The sequence below is a fragment of the Nuphar pumila genome, chromosome 8, assembly GCF_984573655.1.
Source record: "Nuphar pumila chromosome 8, dmNupPumi1.hap1.1, whole genome shotgun sequence".
Classification (NCBI taxonomy): domain Eukaryota; kingdom Viridiplantae; phylum Streptophyta; class Magnoliopsida; order Nymphaeales; family Nymphaeaceae; genus Nuphar; species Nuphar pumila.
Genome location: NC_143256.1, coordinates 2,228,695 through 2,240,949, shown reverse-complemented (window position 1 = coordinate 2,240,949; position 12,255 = coordinate 2,228,695). Strand labels below are relative to the sequence as shown.

General features: G+C 36.9%; 1 protein-coding gene across 1 annotated transcript in view; it reads right to left on the bottom strand.

Moving 5' to 3' along the window:
• LOC149829441 (protein transport protein SEC31 homolog B-like) overlaps positions 1–2,605 on the bottom strand; it is a 134,782-nt gene extending 132,177 nt beyond the window's left edge. Inside the window, exons 1-3 of the mRNA XM_090016188.1 lie at positions 1,893–2,605; positions 1,327–1,381; positions 1,118–1,240 (exon numbers count right to left, since the gene is read on the bottom strand). Coding sequence (XP_089872314.1) covers positions 1,118–1,240; positions 1,327–1,381; positions 1,893–2,209 — 495 coding nt within the window. The 5' untranslated portion in view covers positions 2,210–2,605. The remainder of the gene's footprint in view (positions 1–1,117; positions 1,241–1,326; positions 1,382–1,892) is intronic.
• Positions 2,606–12,255: the final 9,650 nt, after the last annotated feature.

The following is a 12,255-nucleotide window of genomic DNA, read 5'->3' as shown; positions in this document are numbered from 1 at the left end:
GTTACTTCAATTCCAAGGAAATACCGTAAAAAAACAAGATTTGTCATATCAAAGTCGTCGTTAAGCACATCTTTGATATGATTTACTCCATGCTTATCACCTCCTATGATTATCATATCATCTACGTAAAGCAGCAGTATAATCATCCCTGCATTGGAAGACTTAGCATACAGTGATAATATTGCGATATTTTGAAAATATCGCCGATATCTGTGACAATGATCTCAAATCCCCGCCACCCCTTCTTCTCCCTTTTTATGATCAGTAAACTGAGGCTCTCAAATACTTCAGCCAGCAGATTTGAAATCCAACGTTTAATAAACCAGGGATCCTAGCATGGAGCCTGCACCACATCAGCGCTCTCCATGCCACAACTCAGATCAAGGAGTTAAGATCCCTGGTCATCAAACGCACCATAAAGGAATATGATATGAAAAGTTTTCGGGATCTCAACATCGCACAGTAAGGACTTAAAAGGTAAGCTATTTGTATCTTACTCTTTCTAACATAATCACCATCAGTTATGTTGTAGATGGAAAGGCATTTCACCCTACAAATTTCTATACCAAACCCAAAAGTTGGATAGTCACATGATATGGACCTAAAAAGTATAGCATACTAAATGCTATTTCTGTCCTCTTTCTAACATATATGTTATACTCTGCACTGAAAGGCATTTCTGTGAATCAAAAAACAAAAAAACTATACCAAACCCAAAAGTTATATAGTATTCAGTTTCCATCTTAAGTGGAAGCCTGCATCAAGCAATCCTTCATGAGCGTTTAAATATTTACAATAACATGTTCAAATTTTAACTTGCAATTATGAGAGCAATGCCAGCATGATTAACTCTACCTAACACTTCTTACATGTACATAAATTGGTCAATGTGAAATCTTAAAAGAGCAAACAAATAACTAAATTCTTTTTTTCCAATTTAGGCATTATATTAACATATACATAAATGTGAACTGTGCAACCAAAAGTTGATGCTAACCTCTAACATCTCCTACTACATGAGATAAAAATAGGACCCGCTACGAAACCAAACCATCAAACTGGACAAAATACAAAACAGTCATAATAAACAAAAAAAGAAAATCTGACAAAGTCATGCCTTCAGGGACGGGAAGTGTGAAGGCTCTGCAGGATTTGAAAGGTCCCAAATGCAAAGTTCTCCATCCTCGGCACCAGAAGCAAGCAGATTTGGTGAGTTTACATTAAATTCCAATCCACGAACCTGCGAAAAAGAAAGAGGCACATCTCCATGATGATCATCCGCAAAAAACTAGTTTCCAGCATATGTTTAAACGTTCTGACACCCACCGGCCCCATGTGCTTCTGAAGGCGTGAAACAAGAGAGGCTTCAGCATCCTTTGAGCTGCAAAGAAGATCCATCCTTAAGATGAGATCACTAGTCGTGCATTAAATAGTCAAACCAAGCAGTTGCTGCCAAGATTTACCCATCAAAACCAAAAATTGTGCGGTTACCCATTGACAAGATTCAACCGTAGGTCATCAATTGGATACTAACGTGGAGATATCCACCAAAACTTAAGCATAAGCATAGATAAAATGAACCAAGAATTGAAGCCTAAAAAATAGATAAAGCTAAACATAGAAAAGAAGTGACACAACTGTCTCTAATTCAAACTACACAAGTTCTTCACCATAGCAACTACATCATGTACAAAATAAGAAAACTCAAAATTGACACAAAATTAACACTCAAAATTTGATTGTCTCCTTCTCAAGAGAGCATAAAAATAAAAGGATAACCAAATATGCCATCATTCAATTATCAAATGATAAGCATGAGAACGAACCGAATCAAAATTCACAATTGGAAAAGTAAAGAAAAAGAACGATAAGAACGAAGAGCAAAGAACGACCTGATCAATTTGAGAGGGTTCCAAACGCTGATGCTGCCGTCGACCAACCCTCCGGCAATGAGCCCCAAAGAGTACTCCTTGCTGCCGAATCCAGGCTTCCCCCACGACAACCGGTTGAAGCGCTCGCTGCTAGGGCACTCTCCCACCACAGGAAGCTCCCACTCATCCGACTGAAAGTCCAATCTGAAAACTTCCAGACTCGCCGATGAGCTGAACGACAGATCGACAGCGCCAGCCACCGTTCCGGCCGCCAGGTAAGGCGAATCCGGCGAGAACGCCAGCGACGCCGATCGGGAAGCCCCTTTTATGCACGCCATGGATGCCGATCGCAGAAACCCTAATTCCTCACACCCCAGCACCCTCTCTCTCTCTCCCTCTGTAGCCCTAATTCCCTGAATCTGCAGAACCAGATTTGATGATGATCCCGATCCTCTTAAGACAATTACAGTAGCAGCAAAATAAGACACGAACTCTAGAGATCCGGAAGTAGTGAAGACAAAGATCGTGAAAATCAGGAGACGAAAGAGGGATTTGTTGTTGTTCTTCTTCCTCCTGCTCTATATCTTCTCCGCTTCATTTCCTTCCGGAAATGGTTCTCTGCGCGTGCGCGCTCGTTATGTATCGCAGGCGTTAGTCGCACGCACGAACCTCATGCTCCAACGATGCACGTGCGAGTAGTTTCCCGCTACATCACCAGGAGACGTGTAGAGATCGACAGAATGTTCCAAAAGATGGGACACCGGGCACAAGTTTTGCTATTATTTAATTGATTGAAAATTATTGCTTTGATCTTTTGCTGGATATTTATTGTGCCAAATATAATAGCTAAAACCATGATTTTCAAAGGCTCCCATATCCACTTTAAGCCTCATGGCATAAGCTTTTTTCTGGGAAGTAGGGTTTGGGAAACTTGGCTCGGCTCATGTTTTCACTCATAAAAAGTTGGTTCGAACTTGTAAAATAGGCTCAGCAAGCTGAATATGAACAATAGGTACTAGGTTCAGCTCAACTCGTATATACATGTTTTTTTGTTGTAATCCTATCTCTTTCAACTCTAAACCAATGTATTTTTCTTATACTCGAGCTCATTATACAACAACAACCCATGCTTGAACACTTCATGCTGAACTCGCCGCCCTGCACATTTACTAGCGGGGAAGTGAGGCCCACACCTCCCAAGCTAGGAGGCTTAAGCCTCTTTATTCTTGGGTTTTTAAGGGAGGCCCACCCCTGATTTTTAGGAAACCTACTTGCCCTACTTACCTTTGGTATTAAGTTACCTACGGTAAGTTACTTTAATGGTTGATTGTACAAAAAAAAAAGGCAAGTTACTTTTTGGGTTATCATTAGTTTTTTTGGTTATTGTTTAAAGTTTACTTCCAAAAAAGTAAAAACGTTACCCACTCATGTTGCTAGAAAATGTAAATTATAAAATGTTTAATTTGTTCAATTTAAACATTTAGTTATATGCTTGTTGCCTAGAGAAACTTCAAATGAGCTCTACAATTCCTAACTTCATATTGCTAAAAAATAAGCAATAAAATAAAAAAGAATCATTTTTATAAGAAGTTAATTGAAAGTGATATTTATTTTGTATTTTTTATATATCTTGTAGAATATTTTCTTTCTTTGAATTTTTCGAGTTATTTCCGTTTTGATATATTTGTTTGATCAAATTCTAGTATTGTAAATGCTTGTATATATGCTGGACAAATAAATTGAAGAAGGTAATTGTTTTCCATTTTTATACATTTTGATTTACTATTTTCTTTGTTCAATTGATTCTGATTATTTTTGCCCCTATACATATGTTTGATTGGAATTTTGATCTTGTGTATGCATGTATGCATGTATATATGTTCTTATATTCTTTCATTCTTTTAGTCATAATTTGCAACATATTTTTTCTAGTGATTATTTGCAAAGATTAATATTTATTAATTCTCCATAACTAATGAAACACTTATTATTATATCACTTTTAAAAAAAATTTACTTCTCTTTAACTTTATACTTTCAAAAATATTGAGGCTTACGCATTATTATGCTCATTCATATTTTAGAAAAATGCTTTATTATACTCATGCCATTAAAAACATTGTTTAAAACCCAAGGCACATTTGCAATGTCTTCGATTTTAACCAATATTTGAAGCGAAGCTGGTTATATCCCCCCCCCTCTCCCCCAAGACGCACTGTTTGCTACAATGTGTGTTCAGGGGTTCGAATTAGCGTCACATATATAAGCACGTGGGGCTCATATTCTCGTGTCTGTCAGCATCACTTAGCATCAGAATCCAGTGTTGTTGAAAAGACTTAAGTACCCTTTATCGCCATTCTTGCCATGAAACAACGGTTCAAGAAAAGGACAAAAATGCCCTCTATCTAGAAAATTGAAACGATGGTGTGAGATCCTCCATCTAGAAAAGTGAAACGCCGGTTCAAGCCATTCTTGCCATGAAACAATGGTTTGAGAAAAGGACAAAAATGTCCTTTATTCAAAAAAGGGAAACGACGGTTCGAGAAAAGGATAAAAATATCCTCCATTCAAAAAAGGGAAACGACGGTTTGAGATCCTCCATCTAGAAAAGTGAAACGCCAGTTCGAAAATGACGTTAACTCTTCAAAGTCCAAACGGTTCGTTTTCACCCTAAGCAGTAAACTTTTGCACCATCTGCTATAACAGGAACTTCCTTTGACGACGCACCCTTTGACGTCGTCTACTGCCACCGGACCCTCCTTTGTCGTCGTCTGCTGCCGCTGGAGCATCCTTTGTCATCGCCTGCTATCGTCGGAGCACCCTTTGCCATTGTTTGTTGCCATCGGAGCACTCTTTGTCGTCGTCTGCTACCGTGAAAGCATCCTTTGTCGTCATTTATGCAGTGGCAGCATCGTTGCCACCTTCGGTTGCGTCTACCTTCTGAGTGTTTCTCCTCCACTATGGGATTACCAAGGTTTCGTTATGCAAACAAATCAATATGTAAATCTAAATGTTAAATCTTACAATTGGGTGGCCATCTTCATGCTAGTTGTTCTTATGAAGGCCAAACATTTCAACATGTACTTATGAAGGATAAATTTCTACAACGATTTTTATGTTTGAAGCATGAATGATTTATACATTTAAATCAGTAGTGATTTGTACGTTCGATGCAACAACAATTTATACGTTTGAAACAATAACGATTTAATGAAACTACCACGATTTGTACTTAAGTTTGATAAATCGTACAATAATGTTTACGTATGAAGTCAAATGTTACAATGATATATACTTATGAAGGTTGTGATTTATACAACGATTTGTAAGTTTAAAGCAGCAACGATTTATACATTTAAAGCACTAGTGATGTGCATTTATGAAGTTACCTCGATTTGTACTTAAGTTTGCTAAATCTTACAATGATGTTTACTTATGAAGCCAAATATTGTGATGATTTGTGATGTTGGTAATTGTTTAACAAGTTGGTTAATTTATATTATTATATACTTGAGGAGGCGATTGTAACATATAATGATGCGGTTAAATGTATGTGTTGTGCAGGTTAGCAATGTCTAAAGCTCGTTAGACAAGAAATCCCCCATCGTTCTATGGGATGACTATTAGAGAAGTTATCCGTCAGTCCCATCTGTATGAGCGTTATGAAAGATACCAAAATATAATAAAGATTGAGAATGATAAAGAAAGGGACAAAGTGTTTGAATTGTATTATGTGGAGGATTATCTATCATATATTGAGGCTAAAGAGCAAAGGAAGAATGGGGAAGAACTAAAGATGAAGAAGAAGAAGAAGGATAACGAATAGAAGGAAAAGCAAAGGAAGAAGGAACAGGAGAATGAAAAGCAAAGGCAAAGGAAGAAGGCAGAGGAGAGGGAAAGGCAAAGGAAGGAGAAGGAGAATGAAAGGCAAATAAAGAAGGCGGAGGAGAGGGAAAGGCAAAAAAAGAATAAGGAGGAGGAGGAGAGGGAAAGGAAAATAAAGAAGAAGAAGGAGGAGGAAGAGAAAGAAGGGCAAATGATGAAGCATGAATATTTTGAAAAGCAAAGAAGGAGAAGGCAAATAAAGAAAGATGAGAAGGAAAGACAAAAAAAGAATAAGGAGGAGGAGGAGAGGGAAAGGCAATTGAAGAAGAAGAAGGAAGAGAAAGAGAAAGAGAAAGAGAAGGAAAGGCAAGTGTTGAAGATGGAAGAGAAAAGGCAAAGGAAGAAGCATCAAGATGAGGAAGAAAAAGAAAGGCAAAGGAAGGAGAAGGAGGATGAGTTAGAGAAAGGAAAGGCAAAGGAAGGAGAAGGAGGACGAGAAAGATAAGGAAAGAGAAAGAGAAAGAGAAAGAGAAAGGAAGAAGCAAAAGGAGGAAGAGAAGGAAAGGGAAAGGAAAAAGCAAGAGAAGGAAGAGAAGGAAAGGGAAAGAAAAAAGAAGAAGGAAGAAGAGAAGAAAAGGTAAAGGGAAGAAGAAATTGAAAAGCTGAGGAGGGAGGCGGCGGAGCAACAAGAAAGGCAGAGGATGGAGGGAGTGGATGAAAAGGAGAAAAGTGTGACCAAGGTATGTAAATCGATCTTGTTTGTCATGATTTATTATGATAGGTACTACTATGATAGTGATTACTATATATAGCAATTAATGTGATAGCAATTACTGTGATAGCGATTACTATGAACGATTTTCTGTTATAGGTATTACTATGTATAGCGATTATTGTGATAGTGATTACTATGTATAGCGATTATTGTGATAGTGATTACTATGTATAGCGATTAATGTGACAGCGTGTGTGTAACGATTATAATTTACAGCGATTATTGTATACAGTGATGTGTGGAAGTACAAATAAGACTAATTTATAATTGATACAAATAATATGTTATTTTGTGTTATAGGGAGGTCAGAAGAGAAGTAGAGCACCAGGTGAAAAGCTCGGAGGGCGATGTCAGTGGTTTTAGTTCTATCATGATATGGTCAGCAGAGTGCATATCAGAAAGATCAATTACGAAATATGAACTTCGGCGGCCTTCTGGACCAGCATTATTTTAAAACATGCTGGAACACCATGACCCATCTGGTAAATAAGTGGAATCATCAAACAAACACATTCTAGTTTGATTGTTTTAAGATCACCATGACCCTTGAAGATGTGCTGCGGATTACTGACTTTAAGTGTCATGAAAGTGATGTCCTATTACGTGATTCAAACTATAACGCAAGGGAAAAGTGCATGACCCTTCTAGGAATGTCGATGGACGACTAGAGTCAATGTATTTCTGGTGGAAGTAATTTGACATCGATGAAAGTTTCTTTTTTCTGTAATAAATAGGAAGGTCGGTCCGCTACATGTGCATCTGAAAGAGCTGACCAAGAGTTGTGTGGCTTCCTTCTTTATTTTTTTGGACTTACTTTATCTTCTGATTGTTCTGGTTCGAGAATAAGTTACTTGTGGTTGCAATTTTTGAAAGACTTAGATGAAGTCGACAACTGGGCATGGGGTGTTGCTATGCTCGCACACTTGTACAATCAACTTTACCATGCGAGTAAGGGTACGAAAATCGTCATGTGATTTTGGTCATTTATTCAAGTATTTGTTTATTACATATTTAGTACTTGTAGACTAAGCTTGTTGATGGTTGTAGTGTTACTAATATATTATTTTTGCATGCCTGGGCATGGGAGCATATTGTCGCGTTGCATCCTCAGTGTGGCCATGCGATTTGTGGTTTTCCAAAGATTGGTTGGTGGGCTAGATAAAATGTCAAGGAGGATAATGCTAAGTTTAATTTAGATGGTCTGCAATTAAATGAGGTAAATGGTTTAAAATTGTTTATAATCATTTGAGTATTTATCATTCATTAGTATAAATCGTTGAAATGTTTAGCATTCATAAGTAATCATCGGTGCAGGATTTTATCTTTGTTAGTACAAATTGTTATCACTTTAGCATTTAACTTTCAGTATCATAAATCATTGTAATCGTTTGCATTCTTAAGTAATAATCGTTGTAGAATTTTGTATTCCTTAGTACAAATCGTTATCGCTTAAGCATTTAACTTTCAATACTGTAAATCGTTATAATCATTTGCATTCTTAACTAATGATCGTTGCAGGATTTTGTTATCCCTTGAGCATTTAACTTTTGTTAGTGTAAGTCGTTGTAATCGTTAGCATTCTTAGTAACACTCATTATAATATATTTAACACTTGTTATTATAAATAATTTTAATATTTAGCATTCATTAGCATAAATAATTGTCTATACCTAAACCATAATCTCAAATATACAGGTTGTGTGGAGACTGTATGAAGATAAGGAGGACGAGGACCAAGAGCTTGTCGTTGAGGGTGCGAGACTGACTGATCGCAATATTTGACTGTTTAGAAATTATGAAGCCGAGTTGCAGCATGGTAGTTGAGTTCTCCTACAATCTGGCTTGGGACAGTCTATCCCAAAGAAGTTTGTGGAAGTGAGAAGGAAGATGAATAATGGTGGGCCAAGAACGTGAATTGGCACGAACGCTACAGAGAACAATTGGATAGCTAAAACAAAGTTGGTGTTTGTGTCATAGCGTATGATTATAAAGAACGACAATATGATCCCAACTATTTCCAAAAATATTGGGAACCCATGCGTCGAAATATGGAGATTGAAGATATTGAGAACCCATGCCTCCCTCCCGTCCCCCATCATGTCGCATCCCAACATAGAAAACACATACATTGTCTCCCTCCAGCTACAACAACGATTACCGCAATAACAGTACACGATGAGGAGCGAACACAACTCACAAAAGAGAAAGTAGTCTTTGGCACGAGGTTCAAGATGTTAGAGGGAGAATAAGGACTTACGAAAGCAGGTGAGGAATTTGGAGAGACAAATGCGGTCATTGGTAGAGATGATGACTAGTGTTTATAATAAGATCAAGGGAACCAAGAGGCCACCGAGGATAGAGAGCTCACCAAGCAAAAGAAAGAGACGATTTGTATGTTGTCATAGTCTATTTGAGTCGTCAAGTGCCACTGAATAAACGATAGTGATTCTTTTTATCCCGATAATTATTTGTTGTAATTCTATAATTATTTTTTGTAACATGACATTCTTTAATTGTTTATTTTTTTTTTAATAAGTGTAACACACAAGTGCCACTTAACAGATCGTTGTAATGTTCGGCCTTCATAAATAAAAGTGATCGCATTTATTTTTTTATAAGAGATCGTGATTGGCTTGCAACCAGTTGTATATAAGATATCACGATTTGTTTTTTATAGAAGGTGTTCTATCACGATCTGTACAGCTATCCCACCTAAACCCATCAAATAATCGAACCAAATCTGTTTGAATATCCTATTGCATTTTTTCTTTACGAGCTTTATCCTTGGAAACTATATGTTCCATCGCGATTTGCACAATGACATTTGAAAATGGCAAAAAAGAAAAAATAAACAAATCGACATGTTGTTTAGACTTAGTAAAGAACAAATCAAGTTAACTTCACTGATACAGATGTCATTGTGTATATCGCTCTGGGATAATATCTGGTATAATGATTCAGATACAATACATGTACAACAATTTGTCTTATCGTGATTTACACAATGACCTATAAAAAGCAAAAAGTAGAAAGAAAAAATAAATCGACATGATGTTTATTGGTGAAGTCCAAATCTAGGTAACTTGATAAATACAAATCGAGTTAACTTCAATGATATATTACAACCACATTCATTTACATGAGTATTTAGTTATAACACATCATGACCAATGGTTTGGCTAAGATACAATACATGACCATCATCATCAAAGAAAATGGACATCATCATCATCATCATCATCAACCCCACGTCCAAATAGTGATGTGCTTCGAAAGAGACATCATTACCTTCAGTTTACTGAGTGGCCTTCGCTAGTCACTGAGAACGATAAAAGGCAAATCTATCTACCAATGGAGGTCCTTATCTCTTTGCAAGTTTTTTTTCATGAAGTATATTGGGAACAGATAAATGTATGGATCCCAACAGGCAGAGAAGATGCAGCCCACACTACTAGCATATTTGTCATAAAGTATATCGAAGATTAGGCTGATATTTTTCCAATTGCAAAGTATGGTTTGCGAATGATTGCGGGTCCGACAGTAGGAATAGATCAAATAGATGGTCATCAACATCCCCCTATCTATCATGCAGAATATTTATGCTTGCTCTGGTATGGCGACAAAGATTGAGGATGATTATGGTCGTTATATTTTGCGTAAGCTTTGATATACTTCACGACAAATACACTACAATCGTATGTGTCATGAATATATCGATGTATCTACAGAAGATAACCTCTATAATCGTCATCAAAGATTATACAAATCTTTCCCCACGACATGAACCAACTATGATATCAACATCAAACCCCATCCATCAAGCACAGGTAGAAGGAACACAGAAGAACAAAGAAGAAAGAAAAATATAAAGAAGAAGAAGAAGGAAAAGAGGAAGAAGAAGAAAAAGTTGCTCTACCGCAGAAAAGAAAGAGTAAAAGAGGTTAAATAGATTAGGGTTTTAGACCTGGACAACGGGTTGGGTCGGGTCACTCCCTCACCTAAACTCATCACACAAATCGAGACATTGTTCAGACTAGATAAAGTAAGAATCGAGGTAACTTCATAAATACAAATCGATTTACAAATCACAACGATGTTTATTAGTAAACTACAAATCTACATAACTTAATAAATATAAATCGACTTACAACCAAAATACTTTAAGTTTCATAATTTAATAATATTTGTCCTATTGCGATTTACTGTTACGAGTTTTGTCACTGTGAACGATAGGTCCTATCACGATTTACACAATGACTGATTCATAAATGGCAGAAAAGGAAAATAATAAACAAATCGAGACGATGTTCAGACTAGATAAAGTGAAATCAAGGTAACTTCATAAATACAAATCATTTTACAACTTGATACCGATTTAAGTAAGAGTTGTGAATCGATTTATGCCATCATGATTTGCGTTGACGAGCTTTGTCTATGTGAATGATTTATCCTATCGCGATTTACATAATTACAGATTCATAAAATTGAGGAAAGAAAAACAATAAACAAATTGACACAATGTTTAGACTTAGTAAACTACAAATAAAGACTTAGTTGCAAATCAATTGCACTGTAACGATAAGTGCTATCGTAATTTGCTTGATATGTCCTATCGCGTTGACTAGTTTTGTAAAAGGCAAATGAAACAACCTTTTTTCATTTAATTAATATGTAATGCAATTAATTTGCGTGCGGTTTTTGAAAACAAGCGGTAGGTGAAATGATGTTTCCTATATATATGAATGACACATCACACAAGTTCAGGAGGGTATCGCTTTGCTTTGCTTCATGATTAAGGAACAGATGAACCAATGTTTCCTTTAAAAACAACGTGTTCGTAAAACAAATATATAACCTCCTTCGTCATAAAGGGGGTATCGATGTTGAGGAAGGAGATGACAACAGCTACACGACCAACGATGTCGAGGAAGGAGACGACGACAGTTATACGGCCAGTGATGGTGATGAAAGAGATGACTACAGCTACACGACCAACGATGGCGATTTAGGCATATATTGTCTAAATGTAAAACTCATAAATTTTAAGAATTTTTCAATGAATATTTATGTCATATTCAATGCGATTTTAATGCGTACGGGTTAGTTAGTGTGAATCCAATAACGAATACTCAAAGTGGGACTTGAATTCAGACTTTAGTGAGATTCGAAGATTGGACCCGGTTCGCGAGGCTAATTTGAGGAATTGGAATATTCTAGGAATATAGCGTGAGATCCGAAGCATATTATACATAAGATAGTGCAGAGATGGGAAAGCTTGAGAAAAATCTGCGTGGAAACATGAAAATTCACCAACTAGCGAAACGTTTCAAGAAAACATATAGAGAATTGCTTTGCAAAATCAAACAACAAATGGTGAAAGCGTGTTATAGTAGGACGCACTGTTGTGTGGATCCACAACCCTAGTTCGAAACCCCCTATGCACGAAGTTCCTTTTTTGCACAAAAAGACCATGATTTTACCTCGGCAAAAAGATAAAAATGAGGACTCCAAGAATCCCTACATTATAGCCCATCTCCCAGGAAAAATGTGTGGGAGTTGGCTATTTTTTCACCTCTCTTCCAAGATGATAGGAGGGGTACCACAGTAGAGGGAAATGGGGGAGGAAGTTGGGAAAAAATTTACACATGAAAAAAGGGCGATATTGGAAGAGAACCAATCTCAGCAAAAAAAAAAATCATGGATTGGGGGTGGTTGATGCTTGAATTTTGAAACCCCACCTATGAAGGTGGAGACAAAATAGGATGGGGAGGCTTTAAAAATGATG